At 39.2% G+C, this 22,277-nt stretch overlaps 1 protein-coding gene across 2 annotated transcripts in view; it reads left to right on the top strand.

Moving 5' to 3' along the window:
- Positions 1 to 14,871, top strand: part of RPF2 (ribosome production factor 2 homolog) — a 35,220-nt gene extending 20,349 nt beyond the window's left edge. For both annotated transcript variants that reach the window (XM_039252197.1, XM_039252198.1), the window contains 3 exons: positions 7,573 to 7,675; positions 13,772 to 13,916; positions 14,670 to 14,871. In XM_039252197.1, the coding sequence (XP_039108128.1) occupies positions 7,573 to 7,675; positions 13,772 to 13,916; positions 14,670 to 14,849 (428 nt within the window). In that variant the 3' untranslated portion in view covers positions 14,850 to 14,871. The remainder of the gene's footprint in view (positions 1 to 7,572; positions 7,676 to 13,771; positions 13,917 to 14,669) is intronic.
- The last annotated feature ends 7,406 nt before the right edge of the window (positions 14,872 to 22,277 follow it).

Here is a 22,277-nt window from a genome sequence, read left to right as displayed (position 1 = left end):
CTAGTTTCTTCCATTCTTGCAAGTTTCAGATCACGTTTCTTTCCCAGGAAACCTTTGGTGACTTCCTGGCTCCTTTTTTTTTTATCATCCTTGTGATCGATCCTAGGTGCGAAGCATGTACTAGGTGCTTTATATGTATTGCTTTCTTCTCACAACCTCGTAAGGTTGTCTTATAGATGACTTATTCATGATGAATTACACTCGTTCCTAAGGACGTCTGTAATGATTGCATCCTTTGTGTTCACAAGTTACCCTTTTTAAAAAAATTTTTTTTAATGTTTATTTTTGAGGGTGGGGGTGGGAAGGACAGAGAGAAAGGGAGACACAGAATTTAGAAGCATACTCCAGGTTCTGAATTGTCAACACAGAGCCGGACGCGGGGCTCAAACTCACAAACTGTGAGATCATGATCTGAGCCAAAGTCAGCACTTAACCAACTCAGCCAGCCAGGTGCCCCTCTTCTCTGTGATTTCTTAAAGGTTCTTAGTATTAATTCTATTCAATATTTTGTGATCATATTTGCCAGCTCTTTTCTAACTCTGAAAAGTAATATGGTTTGTGCCTAGAGATATGAACTATTTTGATACTCAGTAGCTTTTTTTTAAAGTTTAAATAATTTATTCCATTTGAGCTTTTCTTATACCATTCTTACAAGCTTTGCTACAGTTTTTTGGTTGCCCTTCTTTTGGAATTTTATATACTTTGCCCTAGATCACTTTTGAAAAGTTGATGGAGTGGGGTATATGCTAAAAATAAATTAAATTGTATACATGTTCTTTACAAATCTGAGCCAGCTGAAAAACAGTTGTGAGCAGACACATTGCTTTCATTTTTTCCTTGTTATTATTTATGGTCTTATTGTTAGGATTGCAATTTTTAAAACCTCTCATTTATCTTATTAATAAATGGCTATTTTGGGGGCACCTGGCTATCTCAGTTGGTAGAACATATGACTCTGGATCTAGGAGTTGTGAGTTTGAACTCCATGTTGGGTGTAGAAATCTCTTTTTTAAAAAATGGCTATTTTTAGAAAACTGAGTACTGCTGTTACCTGTTTAATCCTTACTAAAGCTCTTGAGTTTAGGGATATTCCATTTCATAGATGGGAACGTGAAAGCTCAGAGAGGTTAAGAGCTATTAAGTAGATGGGCCAGAATCAAAATCAAAGCCCGAGCTTTTCTGCCTCTGCTCTCCGTCTTGACCATGGTGAACAATTGACTTATTGTGTCTTATTGTAGTCTTTGCTATAGGTTCTTACCTGAATACTTGACTAATTAAGAAAACAAAATCATACATGAAAGACAATGACCAACATTTTCTTCTTTCAAAATTACAACCCCAGAATATCAGAGATAGTTTTTAGCTAAGATTTCTTGTACTTGTACTCCATTGGCCCAGATTTCTGCCTTTCCCCCCACTAGTTCTTCCATAATAATTGTTAATTGTCAATATATATTTGTTGTAACAGAAAGCTTTCCTTTGCTTTTGTGTAATTGGTTTTTATAAAAACTTTATTATTTTGTGCTTCCACTAGAGGGCAGGAATAACCACATAATGCAGTGGTGAGAGGAAGGGAGTGAAACCAAAAAGTATCTGGGGAAAGAAGAAAGAGGAATGAAGTGAGATTGTCAGGCCCTAAGGGAAGTTGAGTTTTTAATGTAAATATGAAGTAAGCCAGCTGTAGACTCCTTGGTGTGTATTTTATGTTCATATACAGTAAAGTAGAGTGGTGGGGAAAGAGCATATTATCAAGGGCTTCTGTCCTTTTAGGAAGTTCTTTTTTTTTTTTGGTAATTGGCCAGAAAGAAAAGTTAGTTTATTAACTTTAGTGTTTTTATGCCAGGTGCCCATTTAGTTTGTTCTGAATTTTGCTTCTGTTTTGCTTTCTCAAATACTATCTAGGTTTGTAGTTAGTTTTAGTAGTTTTGCTTTTCTTCATAGAAAAATATCTATTTTTAGATTCAGTGCATCCTTTTTTTTTTTTTTTCATTTATTTTGAGAGAGAGAGAGAGAGAACGAACCCCAAGCAGGATCCACACTGTCAGCACAGAGCCCAACATAGGGCTCAATCCCATAAAATAAAAAATACAATTTATTTTCTCACAGTTCTGGTGGCTGAAAGGTCAAGATCACAGTTTTTGATGAGGACTCTTGCTGGCTTCTTGCTTTGTGCTCACCTGGCTTTTCCTTCAGGGAGGAGGGTAGGGAGGGGAAAGCAGGCGGGGGTGTGTGTCAGCTTTCTAGGATCTCTTCTTATAAGGACACTAATCTATGGGACCAGGGTCCCACCCTTATGGCATGCCTCATTTAACCTTAATTTCTTCCTTAGAAGCCCATCTCCAAATACCACCACATTAAAGGTTAGGACTTTAACATACGAATTTAGAGCAGTGGGGTTGGGGGCTGGGGGCAGACATTCAGTATATTATGACAATATTATTCTCATATTGTGGATGAAGGAGATGAGACCAGTTGAATAGTTAGTAAGTGGCAGAATCAGGATCTGCTCTATTCTCTAACTGCGGATCCCTTGGTCATTCCTGTCAACACGCAGTAAACCTTCTGTGTCCTTCCTCAGCATGTTTACTCATGGACAGTGCCACACATGAGATCCTATATTTACTTGGAATTGATCCACTGAAAAAAAGGTCCCATGCTGGGGCTTTATCATCTACCTCTTCTCCACCCCCTTACATGTATTTAACCAGGTTTTCATCTTTATCATTACTCATTAGTATCTTTCTTTTTACCTTAGCCATCATTCCTGCCCAGTTTAGTTCAGCTTTTTTGGCAGTGTTCTGAGTTTCAACACATTTTAATTCATTGCCCCTTCAGTGTTTCACATTCCTCCTACGTGTTCATTGCTTCTGTCCTGAAATGAGCTGTTTCTCTAAGCAGCCCTTAACATTTATTTTTTTAGTGTTCATTTATTTATTTAGAGAGATAGCATGCACATGTGCAGAGGGGCAGAGAGAGAGAGAAAGAGAGAATCACAAGCAGGCTCTGGGCTGTCAGTGCAGAGCCCTGTATGGGGCTCACACTCACAAACTGTGAGAGCAAAACTGTGTGAGCCAAAATCAAGAGTCAGATGCTTAACTGACTGCACCACCCAGGCACCCCAAACCTGAATATTTTTAAAATGAGAAATTATTTTAGAAACCACAGTCTGGGTGCCAGGGATTGTTTCATGGTTGGTCATTGTAGGCGTTTTAGAGAACGGAACTGTGAAATAAAGACTTGTTTGTTAAGATAAAATATATCCTGAGTTCATACAAAACTTCCAACTCTAATTTAGGACACAAGGATCTTCATTGACTTCACATACGTACCTCCTTTCATCCATGACAAAAATCCAGGCTCTCAGTGATCCAACACAATCATGCATTTCTTTCATAATGTGACTGTTGAGTGCAGTTGAAGGTTTTGTTGTTTTACTTTTGGGATTTTTTTGCGATTCTTTTTGTCTATAAAATACATCCTGTTAATATATGGTCAGATCACAGTTTTGTAGTCACTTGAAATAATTATTTTCTGTATGATTTTTCTTTAGCCAATACACAGTTCATTTGTTTTCAATTTTTAGGGACTACTTTAAATTTTTCATTTTGAGTTACATGTTAAAAAACTTTTGAAGGATAATTTATATACAGGTAAGTCTACATATTTAAATATTTAAAATATTTTTTAATGTTTGTTTATTTTTGAAAGAGACAGAGTGTGAGTGGGGGAATGGCAGAGAGAGAGGGAGAGACAGAATCCAAAGCAGGCTCCAGGCTCTCAACTGTCAGCACAGAGCCCGACGCGGGGCTCAAACTCCCAAACCACAAGATCATGACCTGAGCCAAAGTTAGACACTTAACCGACTGAGCCACCCAGGTGCCCCATACATATTTAAAGATTTGAAATTTGATGTTTTTTGACATATGTAATATACCTGTGAAAACACCACTGCAGTCAAGATACAGAACTCATTACACCCAAAAATTAGCCTGTGTCCCTGTGCAGGCTGTCCTATTTCTGTATTCTAAGCAACCGTTAGTTTGCTTTCTGTCATTATGGATTAGTTTGCATTTTATAGAGCTTTAGATAAATAGAATCACAGTATGAACACTCAGTATTACTTTTTTTGGTCTGGCTTCTTTCACCCAATTTGTTTTGAGATTTGTTGTGTGTATCAATAGTTTGTTTCTTTTTATTGAGGAACAGTATTCCATTTATGGCTGTTTCACAGTTTATTTTGTCATCTGTCATTAGACATTCAGGTTGATTCCAGCTTTTGATTAGATCAAAGATTTTGATCAGTAGAGCTACTATGAACACTTACATACAGGGGATGCCTGGGTGGCTCAGTTGGTTAAGCAGCCAACTTGGGCTCCAAGTTCAAGTCCTGCGTCGGGCTCTGTGCTGACCGCTCAGAGCCTGGAGCCTGCTTCCGATTCTGTCTCCCCTTCTTTCTGCCTCTCCCCTGCTCATGCTATGTCTGTCTGTCTGTCTGTCTCTCTCAAAAATAAACGTTAAAAAATTAAAAAAAAATTTATATACAAAGTTTTGTGAGGGTATATGTTTTCATTTCTTGAGGTGCCTGGATGGCTCAGTCAGTTAAGCATTTGACTCTTGATTTTGGCTTAGGTCATGATCCCAGCATCCTGAGATTGAGCCCCATGTTGGGCTCTGGGCTGGGCATGGAGATTCTCTTGAATCTGCTTGAGATTCTCTCTCCCTCTCCCTCTGTCCCTCCCCTGCTTGTACTGGCTCTTAAAAAAAATTTTTTTTTTTTTTTATCAGTAGAGCTGCTCTGAGCATTTATATACAGATTTTTGTGAGGGCATACATTTTTATTTCTTTTGGGTGAATACCTAGCTAGGAATGGAATGGTATGGTCATTTGAATAGTGTGTGTTTAATGTTTTAAGAAACTATTCTCCAATATGGTGGTACTGTTTTACATTCCCACCAATAGTGTATAAAGAGCTCCAGTTTCACTACGTTTTTCAGTACTTGGTAGACTATTCTTTTAAGTTTTAGTTATTCTAATGAATATTGTATGCTGATAGTAATGTAATCTATGAAATAAAGTAGTGCTATTATTGAAATTGTAATTTGCATTTTCTGATGATTAATGATGTTGAGCATCTTTTCATGTGCTTATTGGCCATTCATGTATTTTTGGTGAAGTGTCTATTCAAATCTTTGCCTTATTTTTTTTTTTTTGGAGGTTATTTGTCTTGAGTGATTAGGTAGGGATGTTTATATGTGTAATAAGGAAGGTGTGTGTGAGAGTGAGTGTGAGTGTGAGAGAGAGAAGGGGGGAGGTCCTTTGTCTCTGTCTGACATGTAGTCTTTGAATGTTTCCTCCCAGTCTGTGGCTTGCCTTTGTCTTTCAGAGAACAGAAAGGTTTTGTTTTGTTTTGTTTTGTTGTAAGAGAAGCTTTCCCTTTTATTTTCTTTAACATTTATTTATTGAGAGAGAGAGAGAATGTGAGCAGAAGACAGACAGAAGAGGGGGCGCACAGAGAATCCAAAGCAGGCGCTGTGCTGACAGCAGACAACCCAATGCAGGGCTCAAACTCACAAATGGTGAGATCATGGCCTGAGCCAAAGTCAGACAATTAACTGATTGTGCCACCCAGGTACGCTGAGCAGAAGTTTTAATTTTTGTGAAGTCTGTTTTCCATCTTTTTTTCCCTGTAATGGTATGTTCTTCCTCTATATTGTTTAAGCAGCCTTTGCTTATCCCAAGATCACAAAGACTTTTTCTGGTATTTTCTTGTTGAAATCTTAAGAGTTTTAGGTTTTGCGTTTAGTTATGATCATGAGTTAATTTTTGTGTATGATGTGAGGAAAGGGCCAGTGTTCTTAAAACTTTCTACTTCAGGGCACCTGAGCGGCTCAGTGGGTTAAGTGTCTGACTTCGGCTCAGATCATGATCTCACAGTTCATGGGTTTGAGCCTATCATCAGACTCTGTACTGACACATTAGCTCTATGCTGAGCTAATCCTGCTTCAGATTCCGTGTCTCCCTGTCTCTTCCCCTCTTTTGCTCACGCTCTATTTTTCTCTCTCTCAAAAATAAACATTAAAAAAAACACAACTTTCTACCATCAATTTTTTCCTTTGCATTCTTAAAAGTTTATGGAAAAAACACATATTACCATTGATTTGCATTACAAAAGCTGCTTCAGGGAAACTGAAATGTACTTATCTTGTTCCCCAGAAAGACTGACTTCAGTAATGCAACCAACACAATGAGGGGGTTTATTAACTTGGCCACTGAAGGAGTTATATTTTGACAAAATCATGGGAAACCTGTTCACTAATTATGATGCAAATTTAGATCAGACTACTTTGAAAAAGTATGTACTTGGTTTATAAAAATATCCCTGAGAGAATTTTGTTCGGGGGAGTAGGGAAGGGTGGTGTATACATGCGCATACACACTTGTGTGCCTATTTTATACACAATAGCTGTTTTCTTTTAGTTAACCATGAGAAAGGAAAAACAAACAACAAAGGGTGTGTATATCCATGCAAGGGGATTTTTCTCATCTGAGCTAATCGGAAGAGGGAAGGACAATGCTGGGTGGCTACAGATTGGGATTAAATGACTTTTCTGTTTACTACATCACTTGCCTTGGGGCAGCTCTTCCTAATTAATTAAGTTGGGTAAACTTTATGTGTAACTTTTTCTTACCTAAATATTATTTGTGTATATTTACATTTAGCCTTCTCGGGGTTCAGTCTTCTTAGCTATAAAATGAGGGAACCAAACTTGATTGTTGTTTTTTTAGACTTCTTTCATTCTTGTGCTACCTTCATGTCTTTAGCCAAGCCCACATAGCATTCATGGTGTTGTTCACCAAAGATGTTTCTTTATACTGACTCTTCTTTTTATAAAGAGAAACTTTTCATAAAAAGAAACTTTATGTCTCTACCTTGAATGGCAAATGGTATCTGATAAAAAAATAAATACTACATGTAGATTATTCTGCCTGTGTATCATTTAAGATCACTTCATGTGCCACCAGTGGGGAAACATCCTATTCATGGATCTCAATGGTTCTTTTTTGGCTTTAACAATTTAGTTTGTTATTTTTGCACATTCAATTGAGATTTCTTATTAGAATTTTCTTGCGTCTTGGCTTCTACCATAATATAAAGGTCAATTTGATTTAACAGTCAAAGTTTGAACAGCTGTTTTTATTGGAATTTGCCATCCTAACCTACCTGTCTCCTATAAAAAAATTTATGCTTTGATTTACATTTTTAAAAAAAGTGCACATGCGTGATAAATGTGATAGACCCTTATGCTGAGCATTGGCTGAGAAGGAGAACTTCACAACTGAAGAGTTACATAGCTTAGTGAGCTAAACACAGAGAGTAAGTCATGAGCTTAAATGGTCGAGGGATGAGAGTCTCAAACAGTCTTTGGAGACCAGGTTTTGTGCTACCTTTTTACCTTTTTAGGTGAGCAGTGTAAAATGGGGCATCGACAGTCTGGCTGTCTGTAACTGAATTTAACAACGTGTTAGTCTTTTTTTTTTTTTTTTTTTTAACAACCTAAAATTTGTTTCTAGATTTCTTCAGAGGCCCCACAGTATCAAACATCCGCCTGGCTGGTTTAGAGTATGTTCTGCATTTCACTGCACTCAATGGAAAGATTTACTTTCGAAGCTACAAGTAAGTGCGTTTGTTAGAGTAGTTTTGAATTCAGGGCTGCATTTTAGTGTTACTTCTATAAAGCTCAAACTTAGACTTGGTGTTTGGTTCGGAGTTTGGGGAGCTGGCAGACGGGCAGTGGCAGGCACGGTGGCTCTGTGCCAGTCTTCAGATCTGTCCTTCCCTGCTCACGTCTGCCTCTGGAACCCCACTTTTCCAGGGCCCCAGAGCGCCTGATGCTGCAGTCCTCCGAGCTCAGAACACTCCTTTATTGTGCAAGATCTCCTTCTTTTTCTTGACTAGAGTTAGAGCACCAAGTCACAGTTTTAGGCCAGCCAAAGCAAATCTCAAAGCCCTGAGCCTTCTGCGCCTAAAAACTGGAGTCTGAATGGAATGAGCAGATTCGGTGACTAGATTCATTTGACCCGCATCAGCCTAGGCCTTCTACCCCTGCCGCAATATAAGCATAAATCCTAACCCTCTGGTTTTATTTTCATTAAAAAGCTTAATGACATGCTATAATTGTGCCTTTTGAGATCAGCATGGTTTTTATTCCTTATTTAAAATAAAGTGTTGGCACTGGCTGATCAAGTCCACACTTGCCTGGAGAACATGTTGACTTCCACATGCTGCCTTCCTTTGTACGTGACATTCAGACCGATGTCCATTTTCGAGCTGTGGTGTGGAAGCACAGCTTGAGAGCCACGGACAGTTCAGTCCGTGGTGACAGTGACTTGTGTGCTTTAGTGCTATCTGTGCAGCCACTTTTGGTGGATGTCAGCATTTCATCCATGGTTTAATAAACTGTGTCCACAACGTCGGGCTTGAACTCATGACCCTGAAAGCAAGTCACCTGCTGTACTGCTGAGCCAGCCAGGTGCCCCTCATTTTTTTTTTCCCTTCATGATGGAATACTTGGTTGACTAGCTTATATCAATGATCATCCAAATGAAAGTAAAGTCACCTTTTTTTGTTAATAATTTACATCTTTGTCTCAATTGTATTGAGTCAAAGATACTCCATTCTTCTCACTGTATCATTGGTATCAGCACTTCTGTGTTTTTATTTTCCTATTGTTTCTATAGAAATAATAATTATAGGGAAAAGGCAATAAAATATTCATATGATTGCAAGATGTAGTTAGGGATTTTATAATCATTTTTGGCTGGTTGAGACTGAAAACCCCTTAAATCTGTTTGATTTTCCCAACCTAACTTTGAGGCTCTGAAGAATATATTATAAAGTAGATGACTTCAGCTTGGAACAAGAAAGATGAATAATCACTAAATTAAAAAAAAAATCTTTTTGAAAACTTGTGTTAAGCAGTTATGTCCTAAGGGTATAAAGGAGCTAAAAATATAAAGATAAAGTCTTTGAGAATGAAAAATGAATAGTAACATTAATCTAAAACTCTTTCATTGTAAACAGTTTCAAAGACCATATTCACTTGTACCAGAACTTATATTTAGTGAAAGAAAGATTAATTTGTAAAGAGAGAAATACAGAGACAATAAAATGGTCAGAAAATTAGTAAATCAGACTTTAGAACATGGATAAATTAGTAGTGTGACTACATATATCCACCCATCCACTTACTTTAAGAAGAATTAACTGGAATCACTGTTAGGTTAGCATGGCATAACAACCATTTCCATCTCATAATGGAAAAAAAAAAAGGGTTTGAATTTTTCAGATCAGAGACCCTAGAGTAAAATTTTAATCCTTGGCATTTCATATAGGGCATGTAATACCTGTTAGCTGTTGATTTAAAGTAAAAAATAGACTGTGGGTGCCTACCTGGCTGAGTCAGTGGAGCATACAACTCTTGCTCTCGGAGTTGTGAGTTTGAGCCCCACGTTAGAGATCTTAAAAATAAGATCTTTAAAAAAAAAAGAAAATGTATCGTATGATTGAGAGAGCAAGCTGCTAGTGGGGAAAAAAAAATCACTAGATTAGCTTAGCTTGCATGGGCTGTGCCACACTTGGGAGAGGAAGAAAGAAGTGGTCCAAGGAATGAACATCGCCTCTGACCCTGGTGACTTGGCTCAGGGTCAGGCTTAGCCACATGACTTAGGCAGGTTACTTCTCAGGGCCTCTGTTTTTCCTTTTCAAAATGTAGCAATGCTATTTAGGTAATTCTGCAGCCCCTCTGAGATCAACAGTAATTCCTTTATAAGAGGGAGAGGGCTGCGGATAGAGGTGGGAATATGCCAGAGAAATGTGTCTGACTTTGTGTGGCTCTTTAGGCATTCTTGCAGGCTACACTTAGGTGTCCTGCACTTTCTTTTACCTGGAACCAACCCTTAAACAGTTGGTACAAGATAATAGTTAACATTGATACACATTATTTGTGAAGATTAATAAGGTTAATCTTATAAAATGGCTTTGAGTTTCTTGGATGAAAGGAAGTGTAAACATGAAACTATGTTAATACAATCTTTGATCTGACCTTTTGGCAGAATAAATCATTACCGATCTCTTTCTGTATATTGTATAACAATTCTTCATAGGTGAGTGATCATTTGTATTCCTTGGAGAATTTTATTCACTTAGAAAGTTAAAGTCTCTAATATGAAAATTATTAGTTAATTGCCATATTTGCCTTTAAGATGGCATTGGTGAAGTTTTATGGGGAGAAATATGCAAAATAAGAAGGATTAGTATACCTTAAAAAGCAAACAACATTATATTCAAGGACTTTAAGTAATGAAAACAGAGTATCAGCAGAAGGGAGGGATAGGGAGAAAAGTAAGGAAATGAAACTTGAAAAAGAGTGGTAATGGCAGTCTTTCTCAAGAAATATGCCAACAGTATTTTAAAACATACAGAAACTACCCATCAACATTTTTAATAGCCTGCGCCCATTTGAAAACAAAGGAGCTGGGTTGTCTTTGTGTCTTATACTATATAAGCTTGCAGAATTGAATGTCACTTTTGATTACTTGGAGCCAAAACAAAACAAAGCTTGAGGTTAGTATCTGAGATGGAGATTAATAGGCATATGGTATAACACTTCTTGGCGTAGGTATTTGGCTAGAGACATGATGGCCTGGAATTGGAATGTCTATCTTTATTTATTTATTTATTTTAATGTTTTTTATTTATTTCTGAGAGAGAGAGAGAGTGTGAGCAGGGGAGGGTCAGAGAGAGGGGGAGTTACAGAATCTGAAACAGGCTCCAGGCTCTGAGCTGGCTGTCAGCACAGAGCCCAACACAGGGCTTGAGCCCACAAACCATGAGATCATGACCTGAACCGAAGTCAGATGCTTAACTGCCTGAGCCACCCAGGTGCGCCTGTCTATCTTAAAAAAAAAAAAAAAAAAAAAAAGTCTGTTGTGAATGATAGAATGGGGGTGAAGGAAAAGGGTTTCAATTTTGTTCTTAACGGGTCAGTGTCAGTCTCTTCTTTTTGCTTAGCGTGATTACAAAAATCGTTTAAAAGTTCTGTATTAATACATTCCCTCAATCATTTTAGATTCTATATTTCACTGTTAAGAGTTTAATTGAGTTGGGGGCGCCTGGTGGCTCAGTCAGTTAAGTGTCTAACTTTGACTCAAGTCATGATTTCATGGTTTGTGAGTTTGAGCCCCACATCAGGCTCCATGCTGACCGAGTAGAACCTGCTTGAGAGTCTCTCTCTGTCCCTCTGTCTCTGCCCCTTCCCTACATTCTCTCTCTCTCAAAACAAATAAACTATAAAAAATATTTTTTTAAAAGTTTAACAAAGAGAAAAGAGTATAGGTCTATCCCCAGCAACCATATGTAGAAAACTGATTTCTGGAGAAAGTTTTCTTCTATTTCTATCCATTTGATCTGCCAGTAAACCTGCTCAGTGAAGTAATTCCTTTTTTTTTTTTTTTTTTTTTTTAATTTCTGAGAGAGAGAGAGAGACAGACAGACAGACAGAGAGACAGACAGCGTGAGCAGGGGAGGGTCAGAGAGAGAGGGAGTCACACAATCTGAAGCAGGCTCCAGGCTCTGAGCTGTCAGCACAGAGCCCAAAGCGGGGCTCAAACCACGAAGCGTGAGATCATGACCTGAGCCGAAGTCGGACGCTTAACTGACTGAGCTGCCCAGGTGCCCCTCAGTGAAGTAATTCAGATCAGATCATCTATACAGACAGTATGGCACTATAACTTAATTCTTTGGTAAATGGCAACATGTATAGTTACACACACACACACGCACGCACACCCACACATATACAGGTAGTTATGTGGAAATACTCTTAATTATATACACCACTCAAAAGGTTACTCAGGAGGACACTTGCATCAATTAAAAGGTACTTGGGCAGTGTGAATCCCTGAGGCATGCCAAGAGCTGTTCTAGATCTACAGCTCTTATATTTAGCTGAAAAATCAGCATTTGAAGTGGTGGAAACATTTTTAGTTTGACATTTTTATATATACACGTTCCCTGATTTCTTAAGTAGTCTACTGAACACAAGATTTTAATCAAGATATTAATTTTGATATGAGTTCAGCTTTAAATATCCTCTATTGGAGGCACTGAAAGTGTGGATGCAAAAGCAGAAGTACGTGTGTTAGAACCAAGTCAAATGGTCACTGCCGCCATAGCTTTGAATTAGCTTTTATGAAAGATGCCCTGATATCACCAACTCTAGCTTCTAAAAGTATTTTCCCCACAGTGGGCCCGCGGCAGGCAATCTCTCAACTCTCTTGTATCGGAACCACCATGCAGTGAGTGGCCTTGAAGGCTCGTGTTTGGGCTTTTTCCCCTCTGCTTGCTCCCTTCAAGTTCCATACAAATATTCATGTTATCTTGTATTGTTATTAGAGCTTTTTTTTTGTTTAACACTTCTGCTTTTGACATATCCTGCTGGTATTCATTTTATTTTGTTTTTGTCTTATTCAATTGGGTATAAATAACTGTGTCTGATACAGCATATCTATCATCATGACTCTTGCAGCTAGTGGACGTACCTCCCATGGGTGAACTGTCTGCATGTGACGCATTTAGGGCCCAAAGGACTATTAATGAGCTTAGTATGCACATTCAGTTCTGCTTCCTGGTGTTTTCTGCTCTTGGGTATTCCTTACTGTGCTCTACTCTTATGTTCTTTCTCTTCTCTCATGTCATTTGTTGCCTCCTTCCCATTCCACCTTTGCTGTGAAAAGTTTGATCTGTTATAAATATTGTTTTCATTCAATTCTTTTTGTCCATGTGGAGATCTGGCCACTGTAACAAATTGAGTCAACTCAAATAATTATCCGGTCTTTGAGTCGTTCTTGTGGTATGACTCACAAAAAGTTCCTGACTGTGTCCTTCATCTGTTTGCACATCCAGAGCTATTTGGACATATGTTATCCAGAAAGTTGTGGTTTTGTTATATTTTAAACTTTTTGTTTAACTTTTTGTATAACTTTTTGTTATATTATAAGCTTTTAAAATTCATTCCAGTCTAGGGGCGCCTGGGTGGCTTAGTCGGTTAAGCTTCCGACTTTCGCTTAGGTCATGATCTCGCTGTTCGTGGGTTTGAGCCCCGCGTCGTGCTCTGTGCTGACTGCCAGCTCAGAGCCTGGAGCCTTTTTCAGTCTGTGACTCCCTCTCTCTCTGACCCTTCCCTGCTCACGCTGTCTCTCTCTCTCTCTCTCTCTCCTAGAAATAAATAAAACATTAAAAAAAAGAAATTTAAAATTCATTCCAGTCTATAGAGATCAGTAAATGAAATGTCTTTACCGTGAACAAAAATGGATTCTGAATAGATCTTTCAAGAAATAAGAATTGTTAATCATATAAACATGACATTTCAAAGGCCTAGATGAAATTGTTTTTATAATTAAGTAAATCTGTAAGATGAAGAAGTCAAAGGATTCCATTTCTTAAAACAGTTGCCTGTCTCACTTGCTGTTTCTTAACAATACTGTATACTTTTGTGTTTGATTTTTAAAAAACAGTGAACCAAAGAATATACTTGGCATAAATGTGTAAAGCATTTAAGATGTTTAGCCTCCTAAAGAGGGCGTCATTTTATGTTATGGAACTGTAGTTCTCTTGAACAAAAGTATTTGAGGGGATAAGGATTGCATCAAAGTCAAAGCAACATTTCTTTTTCTTTCTTTCTTTTTTTTTGTTTTTTTTCTATTCACAAAGGTTGCTGTTGAAGAAGTCTGGTTGTAAAACACCAAGGATTGAGTTGGAAGAGATGGGGCCCTCATTGGATCTGGTTCTGAGGAGGACACATCTGGCATCAGATGATCTTTATAAACTATCTATGAAAATGCCAAAAGCCCTCAAGGTATATAACTGGCAGATTGGTGCCATATTTATTTGTATATTCCACTCTTCTTTCCAAAAGATTGGCAGCGTAGTGTATTAAAGAACATACAGAGAGAGATCGATAAAATAGATAAAATTAGACTTTCAGAACAAAGAAAAGGAGGAAAAAGCAAATATGCCAAACATAAAGGATAATAAAAAGAGTTGTAGAAATCATGCATCAGCTACACATGGTAGCTTTCTGGTAGCCAAGACTGCCAGTTTTCAGCAAGAAAGAAAATTGTTTCGGGCATTGTGGAGATGAGGATTTAGAGCACAGGATATGTAATTCGTACTTGTATAAAATGTGTTTTGACTTTTGAATGGTTTTGAAAAACAAGTAGAAATGGCTTCTCTGGAATGCCAATAAAGATGGACTAGATAGTCACAATTCCTTAAGCTAAACACAGGAAATTCTCTCACTGGATGACAGTGGTTATTGTAGTCTATAGTGTTGCTTTTCAAATGTGGTCTGACAGTTTACCTGGGAATTGTTAGAAATGCTGAGTCTCAGGTCTCTAGACCTATTGAATTATAATATGCATTTTAACAAGATCCTTAAGAGATTTGTATGTACTTCAGTTTGAGAAGAAAGTCCTGTAGGGTTATAGACTATATTATTGACTAGGTGCTCACTCATGGAAATTGTTAGTAAGACCTTTGTTAATTTTTATTAGTTTATGATAGTAGAGACCATTAAATATATATACACATATATATTCTTGTTTCATAGCCAAAGAAGAAGAAAAATGTCTCCCATGATACTTTTGGCACAACTTATGGAAGGATTCATATGCAGAAGCAAGACCTAAGCAAACTACAAACCAGGAAAATGAAGGGGTTGAAGAAACGACCTGCAGAAAGGATAACAGAAGATCAGGAGAAAAAATCAAAGAGAATTAAAAAAAATTGATGGAACTTAGCCAATAACTACAGTGTTTTTGTAGTCTGTTTACCTAAGAGAGTTATCAAGCATCGGTCATTTCAGACTTTATTATATTATATATTTTTATAACATGGTAATTTACCTAACCTGGATGTTAAATATATTACAAATAGTAATATACTAGTATTAGGTTGAAAGTAAGCCTCTTTTTTTTTTTAATTTATATTTTTTTAATTAAAAATTTTTTTTTTTATTTTCAAAGAGAGAGAGCACAAGTGGGGAAGGGGCAGAGAGGGAGAGAGAGGAAAAGAGAGAATTCCAAGCAGGCTCCGCAGCATCAGTGCAGAGCCTCATGTAGGGCTCGAACCCACAAACCATGAGATCATGACCTGAGCTGAAATCAAGAGTCAGACACTCCAACAACTGAGCCACCCAGGTGCCCCTTTTTTAAATATTTTTTTAATGTTTGTTTGTTTTTGAGAGAGAAAAAGAGAGAAAGCACGTGCATGGGGGAGGGGCAGAGTGAGAGAGGGAAACAGGATCTGGCCAGCAGAACCCCATGTGGTGTTCAAACCCATGAACTGCAAGGTGACAACCCAAGCCAAAACAAGAGTCAGATGCTCAGCCAACTGAGCCACCAAGCATCCCAAGCCTCTTACTTGAGGCATATCCTGGTGAGCCATTTTCTTTCTGTTACGGTATTCCCTCTACTCCCCTCCCGCCTCCTTCCTTCTCTTATCTCATTGGATTGGTAGGTGAGGAGGCATCTCCAGAACGATTGGGATTTTAAAGAATTTCTGGGTTAAGCTTTCAATAAAGGGAAGAAGCCATGGAAAGTAGAATTGGCCCAAAGGAACTGTATACACACTCAGTATGAACTACCTGGAAAGTTAACCCCATCTCCCAGCGCATACCTACACCCTGACCTTTGTTTTTTACCTTTCTGTTGTTTTGCCAGAAATTTTACCATTAGAAATTCATTAGAGATTTTTAACTTTGCGTCTTAAAACATTAAAGCATGTCCTTACCTGATCATTGACATATTACCATAGTATTGGGGGTTTTTTTGTTTTAAGTTTTTATTTAAATTCCAGTTAGTTTACATACAGTATAATATTAATCTTAGGTTGTACTATTGGTTACCTTGAGAGCTTCTGCCACTAAGCCCTATCCCCACTCCTGTGAGAGAAAGGCAGAAAGGGCTAGGCTAAGAGGAGAGAATGGGAAAGTTTTGAGACAGAGGGCACTTTAGGGTACTGAGTGGACCTAGGTAGCTAAAGGTCACATGAAGGCCCTGGGTGTTTGCACAGCAAGTGGGAATAAGCCAAAGCCAAAGAGCTTGTTTTGAAATTTTCTTTAAGATGCGCCTTGTGCCTAGGAAATGGGAAGAAACTGCCTACTTCCTCCTCTTAGTGCTGTATACTTGGTTTTCTTAAATGTCTAATGTTTTTTGATTCTGTGTCAGGGGCCTGTGTGCATAGTTATGAAGGTTTGCTGACACTAAGCAAAAGCTAGAGCCTCAGTTTTACCTTCCATATCTTTTCCCTTGTAAACCCATTCCTTGGCCTTCCCTCTCCCCGCCCCTTTCCAGATGGCTAATACCTCTCATAAAAAGGGAGCTGGTATTATTCATTTACACTTCTTGCTTGATTATACATTTACCCAAAGACCATCGAATTTTAGATCTGAAGCAGGTGTTTATATTTTGTACTTTATGTCTGAATGGGGAGAAAAAGTTAAAATAATTCATATCCAGCCATCTATAAGGAAATGGATAATAGGTGGGGAGAAGGGAAGCCATGAAAGGGACATCGTCAGAAATGCTGAATGCAGAGTTCTTCCCCAGTGCCTGACCTTGGGCTTCCAGCTAACACTAAGGGAAGTAGTGGGGGCGCCTGGGTGGCTCAGTCAGTTGAGCATTCGACTTTGGCTCAGGTCATGATCTCACAGTTTGTGGGTTCGAGTCCCGTGTTGGACTCTGTGCTGACAGCTCAGAGCCTGGAGCCTGTTTCAGATTCTGTGTCTCCCTCTCTCTCTGATCCTCCCCTGCTCATGCTGTCTCTCTCTCTCTCTCTCTCTCTCTCTCTCAGAAATAAATAAAACATTAAAAAATTAAAAAAAAAAACAAAATACTAAAGGAAGTAGTGATGCAGCAAAGCAATGGGTCACATTAGCTACCTACAGGAAATACTCTGTCATACCTTGACCTCTATCCCAGCAATTCAACTGATTTTAACGTACAAATGGCCATATTTTTGGTATGTGGGTCATTGTCTTGGAGTGTTTGTTTTAAACCTTTTTGAGATTTGGTAATGCATCCTTTTGTTTTCTATGTAATTTTGTTTATTTTTGAGAAGGCGCGAGTAAGGGAAGGGCAGAGAAAGAGGAAGTCACAGAATCCGAAGCAGTCTCCAGGCTCTCAGCTTTTAGCACAGAGCCAGCTGTGGGCTTGAACGCACAGACCACGAGATCATGACCTGAGCGGAAGTTGGACGCTTAATGACTTAGCCACCCAAGTGCCCATCCTATGTAGTTTTTATCTCAGATTATAGAGTAATAAGTATTTGCATCCTGTTCAGTAAGAGTATATAGTATTACTGATACCTAGTTGGAAGCCTTTTATTTTCTCTCTTTTTTTTTAATAGAAATTTTTATAGTAGTTGTTGAGCCCCTGGAACCCTTAATATCATTATTTCTGTGGAAAGTACATTTTAATTTCCACTTGTCCTTAAACTTAGGACACAACATACATAAATTGGAGAGGTGGTAAACTCCTATCTTAACTTTGTTTTTACTTATCCAAGTTTTACTTAACACTTTGTGGATTTTGGTGGTTGGAGAAAAGTTTTTTTTTAATACCAAATTCTTTTGTTTTTTTTTCTAGATTGTTAATATTGACACCAAGGCATATATAATTTCATGAAATTTGTTCCTTTTTAAAACCTAAATGTTACTATTTGTTTTCTTGGTATTGAACATATTCCAAGGTAGAGATGTTATTACTCAGGAAAGGAAGAAAAAAGAATTCACCACAAGTCAATTTTCAGTTATCTGGTTACCTAGCTGCTTCTGATCTCTCCTTTCATTTATACTTCTAGCCATTTCATGTCCCCCCAACCCCCAAGTGGGACCAGGAGAAAAGCTTTATAATGGAAGAAGTTAAAACCATTGCTAACTTTTGACCAACAACAGAAGGCTTGTTTTTATTTTTTTAATGTTTTTTAATATTTTTAAAATTTACTTCTGAGAGAGAGAGATACAGAATCTGAAGCTGGCTCCAGGCTCTGAGCTAGATATCAGCACAGAGCCCGACGTGGGGCTCGAACCCATGAACCGTTGAGATCATGACCTGAGCCAAAGTTGGATGCTTAACCGACTGAGCCACCCAGGCGCCCCCAGGAAGGCTTGTTTTTAAACTGAATTTCGGGGGCACCTGGGTGGCTCAGTCGGTTGACCATCAGACTTTGGCTCGGGTCATGATCTTGTGGTTCATGGTTCAAGTCCTGCATCTGGCTCTGTGCTGACATCTCAGAGCCTAGAGCCTGCTTTGGATTCTGTGTGTGTGCCCCTTCCCTGCTTGCTCTCTGTCTCAAAAATAAATTTTTAAAGTAATAACTGAATTTCAGTTATTGGTACTTTGTCTATCAAAGTTAGGAGCCTGCAAAGGATCTTCATTATATCCTTAACAGTATTTTTAATAGATCATCAACATGGTCAAAATATCCCATAACTGCACTAAAGGCAAATCTATCCATATATTTTACACAATTGAATATTTTACACAGTTTCATTATATATAATGAAATATATATGAATAGTATTCTACACATCCATCGAAATAAGTTACTATGAACTGGGAGATAAAATGGACTCACTGGCTTGAGGTTTATGCTAGCTGTGACAAAGTCAACTTGCTTTTAAATGTATAGTTTTTCTCTTAAACCAACAACTTGAGTTCAAGTTTAAAAATAGCAAAGCTATCACAATGTTTCCTGTATCACCCAGAATGGCCCATGTTAGGAATTTTAACTGTTTAGGTTGAGTTGGAGCCATTTGCACTTTTTCCATTTCAAAGGTCTTTGGGAAAAAGTTTTAAAATAAGGGATTGGGGTGCCTGGGTGGCTCAGTGACTTTGGCTCAAGTCATGATCTCAGGTCATGATCTCGGTTCGTAGGTTCGAGCCCCGCGTTGGGCTCTGTGCTGAAGGCTAGCTCAGAGCCTGGAGCCTGTCTTCGGATTTTGTGTCTTCCTCTCTCTCTGACCCTCCCCTGCTCACACTGTCTCTCTCACTCTCAAAAATAAAAAATAATAATAATAAAATAAGGGATAAATGTAAGGCCTTTCTTTTTAGATAACAAATATGCATTTTAAATCTAAACAACTTTCCCTCCTCCCTCCCTAAATCCGTCACCTCCCCTCCCCCCCCTCCCCCCATGCTTGGGCATCAGAAAATAGGTCCAAACACGGGAGAAGCAAGCAGCTGGTGGATAGTGGGGAATGGCAAAGCTTGTAGAACCCAGCAGTTAGCATTCTTGCCAGGCAAAGATCAAAGCCCCTGAATTTTACTGGGTTTGGATTGGTTCTTCAAATCCAAAGCTGCATTTCTGGGGGCTCTGCAGGAAGCAGAGCGGTGGATGTTGGCTCTGGGAGGCATGCCCTCCCACTCAGCTGCAGAGGCCCCTTGTCTGGATGCCCGGCCTGGGTGAGGGACTTGAAGCCAGGCTGTGTTAAGGTAACCCCTCTCCCCATCTCAGAATGCTGCAAGCGAGTAGTGCTTCCAGAGGTTCCCGGAAGCAAGGTGCAAACTAATTGCTGCATTTGAAACAGACTTGGAAGATTCACATTCATCAACTCCCTTAGCTAGTTCCCCAGAGTCCTCTGAAAAGCAGATGGCAAGGGGATCTAACAGACATCATTTAGATGACAACCTGTGACAGCACCTCTGGTTCAGCTTCTCAGAGGTGCTTTTGGGCTTCTGACTCTGGGAGAAAGAGAGTGAGAATTCATTGTTGTCCCCATTAGGCCCCATTTCCATCCATTTGGCTCATCACTTAAAGCTAGCCCAGGTCACAATGTGTTTTGAGTTTTACCCCCAGCATCTTTCTCCATATGGGGCATGGGAGCTCCGTAAACGAATTCTAACTGGAATACGTGGGTGGGAAGGATCATAGGCAGTGCAGTGTGGGGTTTGGGGAAAGTTGTGGCATTAAAAGAAACTGACCCTTTCCTGAAGCTCTCTGAGAGCTCAGCTGAGATTTAAAAGGACAAGGATTTGGGGTGCCTGGGTGGCTCAGTTAAACATCGGACTCTTGATTTCTGTTCAGGTCATGATCTCATGGTTTGTGAGCTTGAGCCCTGTGTTAGGCTATGTGCTGACAGTGCAGAGCCTGCTTGGTATTCTCTCTCTCTTCTCTCTGCCCCTTCCCTGCTCATTCTCTCTCTTTCTCCCTAAATAAATAAACTTTAAAAAGTAAAAAGAAAAGGACAAGGATCCAATGAAAGAGCATAAAATGATGGGCAACACCATTTAGTAGTATGGTTTTCTAGGGGTAATGTTAGAGTGGTTAGTTCCCAGCATTTTCCCAGAAATACAAAGGAAACAAATGAGGTTTTGTTTTGTGGTGGTGGTATTATGAAAGAATTTTTAAGTGCCTAATAAGGCAGATGGTATGATACTGGCTGACAGAATTCTTACATTGTTTCCATGCTTGAATATGAGAGTAGTAGAGCCATCATGGTTGAGAGGCAGGGTTCCAGAGAGTAATCCTCGTGACATCGAGGTCGTTTAAGCATGGTATGGAAAGCACATAGCTGATTGAAATGATTTGGAATCTCAATCCAAGACAATCTCAAAGGAACTGTGGGGAAATAGAGTTGGGTAGAGGCAGTTATCTTCTAGATCTGGCCTTGGCAACATTCGGGGAAGAATCATGTAGGTGGCTTATGAGATCTTATGCAGAAATGGAGATAGTGAATGCTGGGAGCCAGCCTGGGTTCCTTGGGGGCTAAGAGTGTCAATTGGTGCCCCCGACATTTTGTTTTAATGTTTATTTTTAAAAATTTTTTTTTAATGTTTTATTTTTATTTCTAGGAGGGAGAGAGAGAGAGAGAGACAGCGTGAGCAGGGGAGGGTCAGAGAGAGAGGGAGTCACAGACTGAAACAGGCTCCAGGCTCTGAACTGGCAGTCAGCACAGAGCCCGACGCGGGGCTCGAACCCACGAACCGCGAGATCATGACCTAAGCGAAAGTCGGACGCTTAACCGACTAAGCCACCCAGGCGCCCCATGTTTTAATGTTTATTTTTGAGAATGCAAGCAGGAGAGGGGCAGACAGAGGGAGACAGAATATCTGAAGTGGGATCTCCGCTTGACAGCAGCAAACCCATCGTGGGGCTTAGTCACCAAATGCAAGATCATGACCTGAGCTGAAGTCAGAAGCTCACCAACTGAGCCACTCCGGGGCCCAGTCCCCTTTCTTTTTTGAAAAGAGTTGACTCTTGAACAACACAGGGGTTAGGAGAACCCCCTCCTGTGCAATAAGAAATCCATGTCTAGGGGCGCCTGGGTGGCTCAGTCGGTTGGGCTTCTGACTTCGGCTCAGGTCATGATGACCTCACGGCTCGTGGGTTCGAACCCCACATCGGGCTCTGTGCTGACCGCTAGCTCAGAGCCTGGAGCCTGCTTCGGATTCTGTATCTCCCTCTGTCTCTGACCCTCCCCTGCTCATGCTGTCTCTCTCTGTCTCTCAGAAATAAATGAAAACATTAAAAAAAAAAAAAAGAAAGAAATTCATATCTAACATTTGATCTCCCCAAAACTCAGCTACTAATAGCTACTATTGACCAGAAGCCTTACTGGTAACAATTAACACATGTTTTGTATGTTATATGTATTCCATGCCATATTCTTAAAATAACGTAAGATGGAAGAAAGAAAACATTATTAAGAAAACTATAAGGGAAAATACATTTATAGGACTGTCTTGTGTTTATAAAAAAAAAATCCATGCGTAAGTGGACCCACGCAGTTTAGAACTGCATTGTTCAAGGGTCACTGTCCTTGCCTGGTAGATAGGGGAATCATTCACTCTACATTTATCAAGTATGATTATGTTTCAGGCTGCCTTCATTGTACGCAGTTAGAATTTAAAGAGCATTTTCCTTAAAATACAAGTTTGATTTCCCCCTAATTATTTATATACATTAAAAAGAGTCATTTTTCTGATTACCAAAGAGAAAGCTACAGAGAAAATAGAAGTCACCTATAATCTCACCATCCAGAGATACCACTATCAGCATTTTGCTGTATTTCTTGCCATTTCTTAAAAATACAGGTTTTAGGGGCACCTGGGTGGCTCAGTTGGTTGAGCATCTGACTTTGGCTCAGGTCATAATCTCACAGTTCGTGGGTTCGAGCCCCACGTTGGGCTCTGTGCTGACAACTAACTCAGAGCCT

The sequence above is a fragment of the Hyaena hyaena genome, unplaced genomic scaffold, assembly GCF_003009895.1.
Source record: "Hyaena hyaena isolate Hyena2069 unplaced genomic scaffold, ASM300989v1 scaffold_412, whole genome shotgun sequence".
In the NCBI taxonomy this organism is placed as follows: Eukaryota; Metazoa; Chordata; class Mammalia; order Carnivora; family Hyaenidae; genus Hyaena; species Hyaena hyaena.
Note: the sequence above shows the minus strand (reverse complement) of the source record. Positions and strands in the feature narration are given on the sequence as shown.